The 17,208-nt window shown below is 37.1% G+C and overlaps 1 protein-coding gene across 1 annotated transcript; it reads left to right on the forward strand.

The window, feature by feature from the left end:
• Positions 1-241: 241 nt before the first annotated feature.
• Positions 242-16,980, forward strand: LOC149169277 (uncharacterized). Its single transcript, XM_089428624.1, has 6 exons — positions 242-536; positions 7,307-7,358; positions 7,464-7,552; positions 15,220-16,375; positions 16,600-16,667; positions 16,941-16,980. The coding sequence occupies exons 2-6, from the start codon at positions 7,355-7,357 to the stop codon at positions 16,959-16,961; spliced, it is 1,338 nt and encodes a 445-aa protein (XP_089284750.1). The 5' UTR covers positions 242-536; positions 7,307-7,354; the 3' UTR covers positions 16,962-16,980.
• The last annotated feature ends 228 nt before the right edge of the window (positions 16,981-17,208 follow it).

Below are 17,208 nucleotides of genomic sequence, written 5' to 3' on the forward strand. Positions count from 1 at the left end.
AAATTTAATTATATATAAATATCATTATTAAATTAGAAATAAGTTTAAGTATTTGACTCGTCCAGATTTTACTTCTATATTTAGATTAATTATTTAATTGGATAATACATTAATTTATAAAAAATGAATTTGAAAGTTACTTAAAAAAAAGTGTTACCTGTCTTCCCCTATTTTGTTATAGAAATATTTTGACTTCCTTAAAAATAAAATAAAATTATTTAACCCTAATAGGGCTCGGTAGATCCGGAGAGAAAAAGGACGAGTGAGAAAAAAATCTTTCCATCGCAGCATCATGTTTGGTGGGTTTTATCGAAAGGTTATTTGGATACTATCTGTCCGTTATTCGTCTTAGATTATTAGAGTCTGGTCGTAGGCAATATATATATGTTTGGAGAATATATACAATTGAGAAAATCAGCACAGAGGGCAGTAGTGGACAGTGGAGAGAGCGGCACAGAGGACAGGGACAGTGGGTAGAGCAGCAAGTTTTCAGTGGTCAAACCAACAAATATTGAAGGGTTAAGCATAAAAAAGAGGTAACCTGCAACCCATTTTTTAATGACAGGACAATACTTCGTTTGGAATCTCAGAAATTAAATGGTGAAAACCATGCTTCATGGACAGTGTTTTAGAGGAAAATATTCTTTCTTTTAAAATTAACCGGCAACTGTGAATGGGTCAGAAACCAAACCCACATTAGACCAAGATGCAATCAGTAACCGGAAATAAGGAGGTATTGTTGATTTTAACCTTGTCAAAGACTGAACTTACGATCAAACCTTTTTGTAATGTGAAAGATGGGAAAGTTGCATGGCTAAGTTGAAGATCAATTTTGAAATTGCTGATGAGTCCTATAGTGTATTTAAATAATGTTCTCTATACTAGGAAATTGTGGAGGACATTAAAGTAGAAGAGTTAATAACCGAAATTATATTGGCGAGTGATAAATTAGCGGTACCTAGTGTTGATATAAAAGACTAATAGAATAAGACTATTACTATCTTTATATAAACCCTTCAAAACCTCGTTAAAATTAACCGGGAGAGTTGCACAGTAATGTAGGAAGAGTTGGACTTAGGCAAAGTGGAAAACACGTTTGACAAAGCCTTTACAATCAAGAGGAACAAAAAGCAGAGTCCGAAGCAGAAGGAACTAAATAATGAATAGAAAGTAACTCTGATTCAGATTCAAAAGGCTGTTTTGTTTATCTAAAATGTGGGCTGGCATAATTCCCGAGCCCAAATAATAAGATTCAAAAGAATAAATCTAACTTTGTTCGGGAGCAACCAAAGAGTTAGTAAGAAAGAGATTACTTATTTGTTGCTGCCCAAATAACTACAATGCTTCATATAATAGAGGTAATTTCTTTACAATGCTTCATGTAATGAAGGCTCAGGTTTCTTACATAGAATTTATGAGGTGAACAAACATTAATTTTCTGAATAGTTGTACAACCTTGCTAGAACATAACAATTCAGCTAGCACACAGGGCCTTTCAAAACCCGAAACAAATGATTCTTTGCCTTTTAACCTAAAGATTAATACCAATATGTATGAAAGATTGATTCCAAAATACCTCTTCATTACCTAAGGATTAAATGGCTGATAGATGAAGAGTTTTGTTTTTGTTTGTTTGCTTGTTTGTTTTTTTTGTTGGTCAAGTTGTCTGTGATTTTCCGTGCTTGACATGTGGCTTGAGGAGCCGTGACCCAAGGGCATCTAAGCTGTCAAAGTTACCGGGGATCGCACCTGGCCCAGCGCTTAGCTGACTGGATTTTTAGCATGTCTCCTCCCCCTAGCACATGGCACAACCACCCCTCGTGAGGTTTGATCCTGGGTCGCCTTGCTGATGAGGCCCATCCTCAACCAGTTGTGCTAGTGAGACTTGACATTGACTATTTTACTTTGTTTGCTAAGATTTTCTAATTATTTCTAGAACTTATTGGTGATATTCTAGCCTTTGCTTTATTTGTTTTTGATGTTGTGAGAAATTTTGCTTTTGAAGAAAGGAAGAGATTAAAAAGTTTAGAGCAGAAAATACCTCAAAATCCTCGTAGAGGAGATGGAGAAAGCTTGATATGTATTTGTATCTAAGTTTTCCTGCACACTTCTTGAAAAAGTTGGTATGCATGATATGATTTGTATAAGCGATATTTATATTTAATGAAATAGAATAGGACATGTGACTATGGTCTTATAACAAAGTATTTAAATTTCAGAGTGAGAAACCTTGGCGAGTTGGAGAGGTATTTCTTTCTTTGTGGAGCTATGTTAGTGCCCAAACTAGCAGTCTCGCTAAGATCTTTATGAGATGCTAAGGTGGCACCACACAGGATAAGTACCCATTATCATCTCAGCACGAGTCCCCATCCCTTAAGTCAACTCCTACAAAGCCAAGGGAGGCTTCCCCACACCAAAATTATCCTTCACCACAGGTGGTAGACCGGTGCCTTATAGTACCTCTTGGGTGATGGTGTCTAGGAGTTAGTTTTAGATTTTTTGCCAATCTGAAATAAAAAATCCACCAACAAGTGAAAGACACTTTGATTATGAGGAAAAAAAACCTTGAAATGTCACAATAATTGAGTGTTTAGAGCCCTTACCAAGGTTGAGATGAAAATACCCACTAATGACCTTGGTATGTGGCTAAAAGTGAACAATTAGCTTGTTGTTCTGATGCTTCAGACCTGTAAAACTGCTGAAAAATGACAAGTTAAATCCTCTTTTGGGGCTACCCACAAATCTATAATGCTCAAATAAAGTGAGACTGTTGGGTGGAAGTGTTAGGGCAATGAAATATGAACAAATGAGCAGGTCAACACTTAAAAGTAATGAGTAATACTAAAGATATTAAAAACTGGAAAATGTCACTTAGAAAAGGGGCCAAATCCCCACTAGGGTCAAAACCCATATTTTCTTTTATGCAGAAATTTAATTTCTAGCAAGCTGGAAATTTATTGTTCACCTCTTAAGTGTTCAATTAATGTCCAGAAGTGAAGAAAATTGAAAAGATTGATATATACCTTTAAGTTTAAAACCTTTGTGTAAGGGTCCCACTTATCATGTTAATTTGCTACTGTAAATTGAATTTATAGACTTGTAGAACCCTTGTACAACTCGTTGAATTGCTTCAAATCAACCTTCATGCACAAGACAAGCAAGCTATACTTTCCTTGGGCCAATTATATAAGATTGAAGTGCAACCAAAGTGATGAAACTAGCTGAAAAATTTGAAATTGAGCTCAAACTAGTGAAATATTCTTGTATTTTCTGATTTTTATATTATTAGATTTTATATAACAGAATTTTGGAAAAAGTTTCGTGTTTTTGAATAAAATGGTGGTAAGGTGAGGCTTAGTTTTTCCTAATGTTCCACCAAGTTTCCAGGACGAGGAGGCGAGGGGGCGGGGTACGCAGGAGTGGCCTATGCAAAAGCTCCCCACCAATTTTTAGCAAACGTGGGGGGACGTTGGGGTCTGAAAAACTTATAAATATAAAATATAAATCGATAAATCATATAACTGAAACAGATTTAAAACGAAAAGCATGATCATTGATATCATTATCATATAAATTATAATCATACATCATACATGTAAGTTTGTAACTGTGCAGTGTAACTACTAGTCTACTAACTTACTAACAATGAACATTGGAACTTTTTCCTTTGCTAATTACCTTCTTCGGTGTTGGATTGTGGTCATAACCCTCTCTAAATCGGGGTTGTATTTTTGGACAAGAAAGTGAGTTTGGAGTCTAGGACTAGTTGCCCTCACTCTTATCTAAAATATGATATGCCGATACCAAACTTCAAACTAGAGAGATTTTCTTTTGGAATATCTTAGGCGAATGGATCCACTATGGGATTTAGAAGGGATCTTGTCCTTGAAGGAGAAACACTTGATAAGGGCTAGTCTAACAATTATATTTTGATAACCCTATTTCAACAAAGAGAAGGTGACGTAGTGTCCTAACCCTTCTCTTCCATGTGACTATTAAGCCCCTCAATGGATCAACCCACTAACTTTGTGTAATTTCGAAATCTTGCAAAAGTCTTATGAAAAGCACAATATCCAACAATGGCCAAGAAGAAATAAAATAGAAAAACCAATCCACGATGCAAGTTGTTTGCACCAATGAAGTTCTTATTATGGCATAATGATTTCACATTTTCATAGCACCCAAATAATGTGAGGGACTAGCCTTACGTAATTTTGCTTCTAATGGCTAGTTTGAAACCCTCGTCGAGATAATGATTATACTTGTCATGCACAACCCAGAGACTAACTCTTCCCAATGAGAAATAATTTTGTACATGAGAAATCTCCCACAAAAGGGGGTCGATTTGCTAAAAGAGGCCAAATGACAAGCTTTAGGAGGATTGATCTTGTTTATAGGAGGCTCGATGTGCTTGATTTGAGTTGAAGAAATGTTTGCTTGACAAAATTTGGCATGAGTTGCTTGAAAGGAATTCTCCAATGGTTATTTTCATAGTTTTAAAAACCGGCTAGTTGGACAGGATTGGGTAATTAACCAGTGGAAAAATTCGATTGGAGGGCCAGTTTGTATTGGTTAGGTACCAATCCAGCCTAATCGGCAAGTTCCAACCCCAACCGATTGGTTAGATCTCACATGTGTGGGGGGAGTCTGAGACTCTTGGTGCTGTTTTTTAGGTGATTTTGGAGGAAGCCAAGGGCTATTTGCCTCCCAAAATAGCTCCCCTTGGCTATAAAACCGAGCACCCTTCTTAAACCCTAAACCTAAACAAAAGCATAACTCAACCCTAGCAATGTTGGCAATCAATGGTAATGCTAAATTCTTAAAGTAAATAAAGGAAATTGTTTATTTAAATTTTTAACATTACCATTAATTGTTTTAGGATGTTTGAGAGTGGTTCCAACCTTTTCATCTGGAGAAAATAGAATTTCATTTCCCACTCAAGATTCAATAGACTTAATAATTTTTAGGATTTTAGTATTGGTAGGATTGCAACATTTTCATTCAACTCTACCATGTATGAGGGGATGTGATTGGCATTTAATCAAGAGCATGAAGCCCTTTATGTACCTTGATGTTGGTGGTACTGATTGTTGCCCTTTACTTAAAAAGTTAAACCAAAATAATTGGCTACGCATGTTAAGCTTTTCTACCAAATTATAAGGTTGAGGAGATTAACCCTTCACTCAAACCAAAATCATTGGTTAGGCATGTTAAGCTTTTTCAATTTCTACCATATTACAAGGTTGAGGAATCTGAGTTTGAAGACTTTGAGCTAGATGATGTTTATGTAGCTCTTGTTGATGATCCCATTTCTAGTAGTGGTGAATTAGTGATAAGTTTGATGAGTGATCATGTTGATCAGTGATTTGTAGTAGGCTAGCAGCCGAATAGCTTGTAGCATTGTTTTTGGACTTTATAGGGCATTTAGAGCCTCATTGATTATGTATTTTGTTGTTGACATGTATTGCATTCAGTGCCATTTTGATATATTCACTCTTTACATGGTGTATAGATGAACAAACTTTTCGTAATTTGTCTTTAATGGTTTGGAATCATGGTTTGAAATATAAAAAATATTTTTTTTCATTAAAAAATAATTATTTTATGTATATTTTCAAATCTAATTCATTGAATCTAGTTCGATATGGTTCTGGTTTGAAACTTGGTTAGATAGGTGGGCTGGTTCAAAACCTGGTTCCGTTTTTAAAACTATGGTTATATTAGATCCAACGTCTGCTTGATTTTCCCTCAAAACACTTTATGTCTCTCTTGAGATGACCCATGGCTTGCCTTATGGGGTTGACTTAGTCCCTTGAATTTCTTTAAGATACCTTTTTACCTCTTTGTTTCCGCACTTAATTTTTTGATTGAGTAATCCACCCTTTTCTTTCATTATTTTGGTCCAATGGTGATATTTGATCCCTTAAAGAGCCCTCCAAAGCCTCACACATGTGATGATTCCCTCATTTAATGAGCCACAAGGGTAAATCTCCAACGCCCTGCTTGGTTTACCAATTTGAGCACATGGGTTTGCTTGTAAAAAATTTGTAGATGACTTTTAATGTATCACATGCCTCATTTGACCAAGGATTAATCTCAATATGGCTTCTTTAGCCCACATGTGCCACAAAAGGAGGATGATCACCTTTGACCGAGCCTATCTCTCTAATGCCTTCATATTTTGACAAAAAATTCACATGGCATGGCAAGTACAAATCATGGTGAGCAATCTGAGCCATTGTTGACTTTTGACCCTCGAGATCCTGTGCATTGGGATCTGTGATATGCCTTGGGGAATGTGAAATGTTGGAAAATGTGAGATTGCCATGTGAGAACTGTGACATGAATGATATGACAAGGTCAGAGAATACACACAGACTCAATAAAAATGACCTTGTCGGAATGACATAGGTGCGCTTAAGACATGGGCTGGACTGGCCCTACAAATAGTGATCACCCCTACAAAATCGATGGCTCCGTTAAACCATGTGTCGAAATAGGTCCATCCTAAGCCTTCCAATCCTGTATAGGACGAAAGGACCTAGTGGACTTTAAGTGGACTGGGCATGGCAACCATAATAGGCCTAGGACATCACAATACTTAACATCACATGGCCTACAAGGCTTTGACTTGCAGTTTTTGGGCGCACAATGGTGCTGCCAAATGAAAAAAATTATATAGGTACCACTGCTGAAATGAGGGGTAACAGGGCTGCAGGTCCCATCCTTTTTCACATTCATTGTAAAATTTGTTCAGGCAAACATTTACCAATTTCACCTGCTGACTATTAGTTTTAAAATTTATAAACACCTAAAACACCAAATATATAAAGGTATAAATACGTTTGATTATTAGAAAATTTCTGGCTGGTCAAAAAACACACGTGCCATAAATTTATAGCCATCAAATACATCTAAAATCTCAAAAAGTCCTGTGGCACATCAAATTTCAGGGCTTGTCATTATTTCCACATGCATTAGTTTGGGCTTGGTGTCGGGGACTTCAACCTCACTGTATGATTCACTTACTGTGGCAGCTTCTTAGCTTCAAAAATTTTCAGGGACCAGGGTCAACATGGGAAACATGTCATTATGCAGTTGGTTTTGGGGGGGTCTTTGAGGCCAGCTATGGTGATACTTTGGGTGTTCTCTCACTGTCCAGCCAGTGTATATTTTGGGTTAAATTACCTCAGCATGAGTAATTGGACTCATCGGACACTATCTAAGAATAGATTCTATGGGCAAATCTAGATTTGAATATGGTACATTGATAACTATGTGAATTGATAAAATTTCTTTGGTGCAGATTGTGTGCTTAACTGGCTACTTGTGACAGAGACTGCATTCATCTCACATGGGTTAGTTTTTAATATTTCAACGATAATTCAGTTTAATGTTCATCACTTCAATTCTGAAAATTTGATTTGAAGAGACTGACAATCAATCATGTTATGGATTTTCAGAGGGGGTAGTCAAATCTAGAAAGGAAAGAAGAAAGCAAGCTCGTCAGGCAAAGCAGCAGCAACGGTTTCAATCATGGGCTCACCACCAAGTATGGTTTTTTATCTCAGCAGACTTAAATTACACATCATATAACAATACATTGCAAAATAGCAAATGTATTGACTGTGGTTAGCTACAAAAGAGAAATACTTTTCCCTTGCCAAATACAGATTATTGCTCTATTAATGCCAATCTATGTTCTTTGTACATGGTTACAGTTCTGATTACTTTGTCAAGCCAAGCTTAAAGAGCAAGTTGGGAGCATTTGCAAGAGATAGAGCTAAACAATATATAATACCTTAACTTAGCCCTGATAGGTCCATTCATTCAAAACCTGGAAGCTAATAGTGTAGGAGAAAATTCATAGATTACTGGCTTTCTCAATAATGATATGAAAATGAATGGATGAATGGATAATTCTTGCATCTGTTAAGGCTGTTTATGTACCTGACATGTTATTACTCGTCTACTCATTGAGCGAACTTATGAGTAAAATTCTGTTGTTGCTCCCAGTCAATATTAAGTCTGTATTACAGTTTACCATAACCCATAGTTATGTATTCATTTGCTTCTACTTAAAGTTACATCTTATTCCCTCCTGCATTCATTATAAATGATGTATAAATTTATCTAGAAAACATGTTATTGCTATTGAAGCAATTTGTCTGCCCTTCCTTTCAAATGAGAAAATACCTGTTTAGGGATTTTCTTTTTGAAATCGAAAGTGAAGTTCATTGTCATGAATTTGAGTCTCTTGCAACTATGTAGTAATACTTGTAGAATTTTTCCATCATCGCTGTTAAATACGATCAGCAGACTTGTTCAAATTTGCTTGTGGAGCCTTTTGAGTCTACTACTAATGAACATGATTGTTTTACAGGCCTCAGAAACATAAGAAGAACTTGGTGAAGTCAAATTCACACAAAGTGGCATCATCTTGAACTTAGCCTTGATAGGTCTATTCATTCAAAACCCGGAAGCCAAAAATTTAGGAGAAAAATCATAGACAACTGGTTTTTTCAATAATGATATGAAAATGAATGGATGAACAGATAATTCCAGCATCTGTTAGGGCTGTTTATGAACTTAACATGTCATTAGTCATGTATTCATTGAGCAAACTTACGGGTATAATTCTATTGATGCTCTTAGTTGTGTTGAAAAACAAGAGTGCACAGAATAGTAGCACTATTTCTGAACTTACAATAATTACTTGTGATTATGTTTATAGTCTTTTATCTTTTACAATTATCATCAAGCAGTTATACTTCAGAAATTCAACTGATAGTAATGAAAGGAAAGCAGAGATCACAATGCACAAGAACAAGAGACAAGGTTTATCCTGGGAAAACCCACTAGGGGTAGAAACCCAGCAACCAATCCTTTCCTTAGAGAGATCCTTCAACAAGACATTAATGACATAAACTGACCAGTATAACCAACTTCCAAGTGCCAAGTTAACCGTCCAAGATCCAAGACAAAATATGCATCAATTTGGTCCACAAAAGATCTGTACTTACTACTGAGGTCTGTCACAAGCCACAATTCACCCTCTGCCTCAGACTATTACATCTGTCACAGGCTTGCATTCCACAAAGATAATTCGGGTTTCCTCAGAGAGACTTCGCATCACAGAGAGATCGGCCGCAGACCTTTGCCTTCCACAGAGGTATATAGCCTCAGATCTTCACCTTCCACAGAGATATATATATAGCATCAGATCTTCGCCTTCCACAGAGATATATAGCCTCAGATAGACCTCGCATTTCAGAGATATATCAACTGATCCGAAGTGCCCTTTTGGGAGGACAAGTATGGGCTATTTATAGCATTCTAGTCATGAGAATGGGTGCCACATGAATCTGAGACGACCTTACACTTGGAGAGCCGACTTGGCAATTTGGAGTGTTGAGAAATCTAGGGCTTTTAATGTTAGCAATTTCTCTGCTTAATAATTGCTTGTGATATGTTCGTTCTTTACTTATGATCTTTCACTTTATTAGCTTATTAGTGTGTTCTTTTCATCAAGACAATTATCAAAATAAATAATGACAAGTGACACAGTATATAGGCTTCTTCAGCCAGGGCCAAAACCTCTCACCTCTTGAGAGGAAAACCCGATCAAAATTCTTCTTCTCTAGATCTTCAATTGATAAGTACCAAGACCATGACACTGACCCTTGACTCTAGTATCCTCTTCAAGAACCTTGTCACCAACCTGGTCTTCCTAGTTCTTCCTTCTCTTGCTCCTTCTCTGCTTCTTCTAGAGAAACTTGGTCTCTATTTCTTATACTGCACTTTCACAACTACCCTAGAGAATCTTGGTCTCTAGGTCTTCTAGAGAAACTCGGTCTCTACTTCTCTGTCCCAGAAGATTTCTTCCTTCGCTATCCTAGAAGAGTCCTATTCACTGCCTCCTAGAAGATCCCTTCTTCGCTGCCCCAAAAGATTCTGCTGTCCCAGAAGATATCTCTTCGCTGCCCCAGAAGATCCTACTTTGCTGTCCCAGAAGATTCTGCTTCGTTTGCCCCAAAAGATTCTTTCTTCGTTACCCTAGAAGAGTGTCCTTTTAGCTTTAGAGAAAATCCTTTTTCACTGCCTCCTTTTCGCACTTCCTTCTGCACTTCTCTTCGCTGGATTGAGTTCAAACTTGATGCTTAGAATGGAGGCCGAGTTCCTCTATTTATACTCCTCTTCACTGGGTCTTTAGGCCAACTTGACAGCTGGATGTAGGCCGACTTGTTTTGGCAGCTTCTTCAACATTTGTAGGCCGACTTGAAGAGGTTAGGTGACAAGTTCTTTGGAGGATACCTTACATAGACAAGATGACCTTTTACAAAGTGTAACATGACTTCATTTACATGACAATGACCCTTATATTTTATGACTAGATGACAAATAAAACCTAAAGACTCTCAATGGGAGTCTTGACTCAAAAACAAAATCCCTTGCTCATGAAACCCATGAAGCAAGTCAATATAATAATTTCATTTTTCTTATTTACATCTCTTTACATAAAATCATAATTACATGTCATTATGAAGACCGAACCTAGTTACACCTTTCAACACTCCCTCTTAACTAGGGAGGTATTCATAATGGTACCTTGGACTTTCTCAATCTGAAGAATCTCTCATAAGAAGAATTCGGATTTGTAACTCATTTGTATAGCATCATACCAACCAACATTTATATAGCAAGGCCTTGACTAACAACTCTATCTCTCCATAAGAGCACAATGCTGGCGAGACCAATGATTTATAGACATACTCATCATTGTCTCTCTCAGAACATACCCCACCCGGGTTCTCTCAGGATATGCTCCATAAGGACTATTCTTTTCTTGGACTCCCCAGTCCCCAAAAGAATATCGGTCCTCCACGACTACTCTTTCATGGGATTCCCTATCTCATCCCACAAGAGCATCGGATGCCAAATGATTACACAATCCTCCATTCTGTCTTCTCAGGTGAAGCACAAAACAACATGTCTATCGCTCCTTCTTATACCAGGAGGTTTTATTCCATTAAAGGAATGTACTCATTCCTATCACAGAGGAATGTACCTAAGCTTCTGGCTTAGGAATTTCCGAGTTTCTTCCAAGTAAGAAACTTCTTCTCATGCTCCCTCTTGACCAGGGACCTATAGCAACAATCAACTGTATGAAGAACTCCTTTCTTCGATGTCATGAATTTCTTTTAAGGAGTCTTCAACCTTTTGGGAACTTCTATATATATAGGGCACAAATCATTCATCACTTTTGTTCATGAGTCAATCATGTCTTCAACTCATCAGAAAGTGATCTATCAGATTTTCCATTTGGCTTTGCTTCATGTCATTCTACTTTCATGCCATATTTCTCGGAAGGTCATTACATCCTTCTATATGGTCTGCTTGGAAGTCATTCATAGATCTTCCCTTTGACAATTTTACATAAGCCCATCTAGATGTTAGTTCAAAAATAATCAATGAACACTTCAAATCAGAGTTACCTTTGTGATGATCTTTCACCATGACATCTTCCTATAAGTATCGACATCCTGCATGCAGATTGACACATCTCCCAGATATTCAGTGTCAAGGGTCTCTATCTTTTTCCGACTTCTATCAGAGTCTTCATATCCTTCTGGGAGATATTCTAGTCAAATCTTCTTGGACTTCGGATTTTGAATGCCTTCTATAATCTATTATCACGATCTCTTCCTTTCTTTTTCTCACACACTTCATTCCCAGGAGCTTCCAATCAAAGTTCCTTGATTGTAGTCAACTTCCTTATGTTGCATATATTATGTTGATTTCATCTAGTGTGACTTATGCTATTATGCAATTCTTCGGAGGAGGAGATCCTTTCTTTTCTTGATCAGATTTCCCAGGATGGAAATAGTGATCCATAATATCTTCAACCATATGACATGACTTTTTACCATAATCTATGTGAGCATACATACCTCATCTTTCTTTCAGTCATCCAGACTTCTTGTAGTAGCTTCATTCGAAAGGACTTTATCCTTCAGACCTGCTTCCCTGTTGTGTCATCATACCATTATTCCTTGAATCCCACAAGTTGGAATTCCTGATGAAAACCTTTTGCTTCCTTTCTTTATCGGTGAATCTTTTAATGAGAAACTTGAGGATGTTTTATATCCTCACCTGGCAGATGTTTTCTTCTATGATGATCTCAGTCGATGATGACTTTTGCTTCTTATAAATACTCATGAGGTTTCTAAGAGCTTCCTAATCAGTAGGATTTGTACTAGACATACTTTCTTTCCATGTCACGAGCTCTTACTTTTTAATGTTTCTATGCTATTTTTCGAATGAGATGCATCCTATCTAATTTAAACTGCATCAAGACCATAATTTACAAGTGAAAAGTACCTTCTTGAGAAGAAGATCATCTCAATCATAGTAGAGATCTTTTACTTCTTCATTCTACTTAGGCTCTTTCACTTCTTTAGTAATGTGTGCTCCTTCTCTATTCCTCTTGTCCTTACCACGATTAGGACAATCTCTTTTGTAGTGTCCAAGTTCATTACACTCGAAGCATCTTATCTTATCCATGTTCTTCCTTTTCTTTGAAGGACCAAACTTTCCAAATTTTCCCTTTCTTCTTGTCATTGTAGCATATGCTTGATTCTGTTCGCTTGGTCTGACATCAATCTTTGCCTTTAGTCTGGTTTCTTCGATCTTACATAGTGACCATAAATCTTGAAATGGAGTAGTCTCTTTCTTCCCATATAAGCTTGAAGTGAAGTTACCCCATTCTTCTGGTAGTGCATTTAGTACCACTGTGGTTATCTCTCTATTAGACATAACTTCTCCTAGTTCTTGTAGTTGATCTCGAATTTCCGATATCCTCATGAAGTATGAGGCTATTCCATCTTCCTTGGATATCTTTAGTTTGTAGAGTTCTTGCCTTAAGGAGATTACTTCTCCTGTGGTACTTACAAAAAACAACTCTACCAGTTTGTCATATATAGCTTTTGCAGTTTCTAGTTTTGATACATATGGGATTAGAGAGTCTTTTATAGATTCTATAAGAATCCTTTGGGCTCTCACTTCTCCCTTCATGTATTTAGCATGAGCTTGAGTATCTTCTTTTGGAGGTTGGGTTATTGATCCCTTAATGTGAACCATGACCTCATTCTCAATAAGATTGAGGTCAGTCCTTTTCTTCCATGCAAGGAAGTTTACAACCCCAACCAGTTTATTGCTTTCCTTGCAAAAAGACATTTTTATATTATCGGATATAGTCATGGACTTACTTGTTAGATTGCTGCTTGTTTCCTCCTTCTTGATGATAGAGGGCCTTCTTCTTGAGTGATTGATGAGAGAGAGCTTGATTTATGATCCTTTGATGATCTGAAGTGCTTCCAATCTTTCTTCTTGCTTCCTTCTTTGATCTAGGGTTTCTATGATGTAGATCTTGGACTTGTTGATAACCTTTGACTTGCTTTTATTCCTTCTTTGAAGATTGATTCTTGTGTGTCAACTTGCTTTGACTGCCCCTTCTTGTCTTCAACACCTTAGCTCTGATACCATGTTGAGAAATCTAGGGCTTTTAATGTTAGCAATTTCTCTGCTTGATAATTGCTTGTGATATGTTTGTTCTTCTTTACTTATGATCTTTCACTTTGTTAGCTTATTAGTGTGTTCTTTTCATCAAGACAATTATCAAAATAAATAACGACAAGTGACACAGTATATAGGCTTCTTCAACCAAGGCCAAAACCTCTCACCTCTTGAGAGGAAAACCTGATCAAAATTCTTCTTCTCTAGATCTTCAATTGATAAGTACCAAGACCATGATACTGACCCTTGACTCTAGTATCCTCTTCAAGAATGTTGTCACCAACTTGGTCTTCCTAGTTCTTCCTTCTCTTGCTCCTTTTCCACTTCTTCTAGAGAAACTCGGTCTCTACTTCTCTGTCCCAGAAGATTTCTTCCTTCACTATCCCAGAAGAGTCCTATTCACTGCCTCCCAGAAGATTTCTTCTTCGCTGCCCCAAAAGATTCTGCTGTCCTAGAAGATATCTCTTCGCTGCCCCAGAAGATCCTACTTAGCTGTCCCAGAAGATTTTGCTTCGTTTGCGCCGGAAGATTCTTTCTTTGTTACCCTAGGGCCTAGAAGAGTGGCCTTTTAGCTTTAGAGAAAACCCTTTTTCACTACCTCCTTTTCGCACTTCCTTTTGCACTTCTCTTCGCTGGATTGAGTTCGAACTTGATGCTTAGAATGGAGGCTGAGTTCCTCTATTTATACTCCTCTTCACTGGGTCTTTAGGCCGACTTGTTCTGGCAGCTTCTTCAACGTTTGTAGGCTGACTTGAAGAGGTTAGGTGACAAGTTCTTTGGAGGATACCTTACATAGACAAGATGACCTTTTACAAAGTGTAACATGACTTCATTTGCATGACAATGACCCTTATATTTTATGACTAGATGACAAATAAAATCTAAAGACTCTCAAATTTCAATGGGAACCTTGACTCAAAAACAAAATCCCTTGCTCATGAAACCCATGAAGCAAGTCAATATAATAATTTCATTTTTCTTGTTTACATCTCTTTACATAAAATCATAATTACATGTCATTATGAAGACCGAACCTAGTTACACCTTTCAACATGGAGGACACATAAATAGACTATAAAAATTCAATTCTATTCTTTTGCAAAGGCCATGACTAACAAGCCTTTCATTACTTTTCTTTTGACAAATAAAAAGCATGAAAAACATGCTTGACAACAAATAAATAGATTTTCTTTTTGAACTTTTACATGGAGATATTTTGTAACAAGTACATCAATGATGAGTATGAAGACTGACCATAGCTGCACATTTCAACAAGTTGATACTAAGTCTGTATTAAAGTTCACCGTAACACATTGTTATTTATTCCTTCACTTAAGACTTAAAATGAGCTCTTCTTCTCTCCCGCATTCATCATAAGTGATGCATAAATTCATCTGGAAAACATGTTCATGCTATTAGAGCAATTTCTCTGCCCTTCTTCCCAAGTGAGAAAATACCTGTTTAGGGATTTTCTTTTTGAAAAGTAAAGTGAAGTTCATTATCATAAATTTGAGTTTCTTACTACTATATAGTAACACTTATAGATTTCTTCTATCATTGTTTTTAAATATGGTTGGCAGACTTGCTGAAATTTGCTTGTGGAGCTTTTTCAGGCTTCTGCTAATGAACATGATTGTTTGACAGGCCTCAAAGAAACATAAGAAGAAGTTGGTGAAGACAAATTCACACGAAAGGGCATCATCTTATGAGAGTCCGAGTTCTACGGTTGTGGAGTCATCAAAAAAAAATAAAGACAGTTTGAAGCTGGACAGCAGGGCTCCTAGGAAATCAAAAACAAAGATATCAACAGCTAAGCGACCCAGGACAAAATTTGAAGAGTATCTGGAAATGGAGAAGCATGGGGCAGTTGTTTCTGCAGAAGACGATTTGGCATTTGAAATGCGCCTTGCTAAGAAGTTGAAGGTTAAGCAAGGTAAGATTAGTGGTCCTGATGATGGGATAAATGATATATTAGATGGAATCCCTATTTATGAAGGTTCTTTACAGGTGGGTAGTCTTAATAAGGAACTGGAACATGGTTTAGAACACGATCAGGGCACAAATGTTGTACTGCAAAATAGCAAATTGAAGACGACTAAAGAAAAATCCAAATTGAAAAATACAAAGCATAAAAATGCGGCTGAAAATAAGTTGAAACTGGAAGATGGAAAGATGCAGGTAGCTTCTCTAAAGAAAACAAAGACAAAGTTTGAAGAGCACATAGAAATGGAGGGGCAGGAGATGGTTTCTGCTGACGAAGATTTAGCTATGGAGAAACACCTTTCAAAGAAATTGATGGCCAAGGATGGTAAGCGCACTGGCTTAGATGATGGGATGGATGACCTAATGGGTGGGATTTGTTCCAACAGTGATTTTGTAGATGCAGAACGTGAAGTACAAAGAAAACAGAAAAGGAAGAAGTCAGGGAATTCTTCACTTATCAAGAGCAAATCATCAAAGCCATTGGAAGGCTCTAATTCTGCGAAAAACAAGGGTCAGGTTCCACGAGTTGACAAGGAATCAAGCAAGATATCTGCAGGGGAGGATATCATATTTCTTCACGATGCTCAGGATGAGAATGAAGAACATGAACAATCTGAAGAGCATAATAGTGAGAGTGATTCATTCAAAGCAAAGAACTTTGAAAGTAATAGGTCAGTATTAAAAGGAGGTGCAAGTGCCAAGTCCGATAAAGAGTACAATGTAGTAAATTCCTTTGTAAAGTATGTGGCACCACACTTGCGATTAAATTTGACAAATGGGTCCGATGAATCTGCTCAGATACGCCGACATATCAGAGGTTTGTTGCCTATTTAAAAAAAACCATCACCATTGTGGGGTTCTGATGTGGGTTAACCCATAAGCTCTTTAGTCAGTCCTTTCCTTTTCAGATTTTGGGCACTTATTCTTGATAAGTAGATTAGTCAAGAAGGAAAACAGCGATTGAAAGAAGGTTTCCTTTGCTAGTTGGTCAAAGCTTATTTCACCTGAGTTATTGTGTGATCGTCATCCGTTATTTCACAGGCCTTTTAAACAGACTTTCAGAGTCCAATGTTGAAACCATTGCAGGAGAAGTGTCTATTGTTTTTCAGGTACTGTGTACTCTTTAGGCTTATGTCTCATAAAGAATGTACTTCTGAGAATTATTTTTGCAGTCCTGTTTAGTGTGAAATAATTCCTCCATGCCTCATTTTTATGTTAGTATTCTATGTGTTCTTTTATTATTACTAAAAAGCGATTTTTGTTTCAGGTATTTATGTGCTTCTACACCTGTTTGTTTGATATAATATCTCATCTGATTTCAGCCTTCTTAGCTAACTTCTCTTGATTTTGTCCCTTTGTAAAAGTTAAAATCTTACTTTCAGTCTGGTGCAGTCACATGGTAGGAGTTTGGGAGCCCACATAGTTGGAGATGAAGTTCTGGCATCATGTTCTAAAGGACCACGTGGCAATGAACAGTAATATCCATTCTTTCCTTCAAGTCATATTTAGTGTCAATATTCCTACCGCAATGTCGTCGTTGTTTGCAATTTGTGTTCCCCCAAAAGGATTTCATTATGAGCAGATGCTTTTCTGTATAGTCTCTTCTCTATTTCATATGTCATATGTACTGCTTTGACTTATTCCATTTTG

Source organism: Pinus tabuliformis, chromosome 4_2, assembly GCF_031772625.1.
Source record: "Pinus tabuliformis cultivar Carrire ecotype Pingquan chromosome 4_2, CPIR1, whole genome shotgun sequence".
Lineage (NCBI taxonomy): Eukaryota > Viridiplantae > Streptophyta > Pinopsida > Pinales > Pinaceae > Pinus > Pinus tabuliformis.

Excerpts from the sequence above, each read along its gene's own strand:
- LOC149169277 (XM_089428624.1), top strand. Across the intron at positions 7,553-15,219 it reads AATCATGGGCTCACCACCAA|GCCTCAAAGAAACATAAGAA; the intron begins GTATGGTTTTTT and ends ATTGTTTGACAG. Across the intron at positions 16,668-16,940 it reads AAGTGTCTATTGTTTTTCAG|TCTGGTGCAGTCACATGGTA; the intron begins GTACTGTGTACT and ends TCTTACTTTCAG.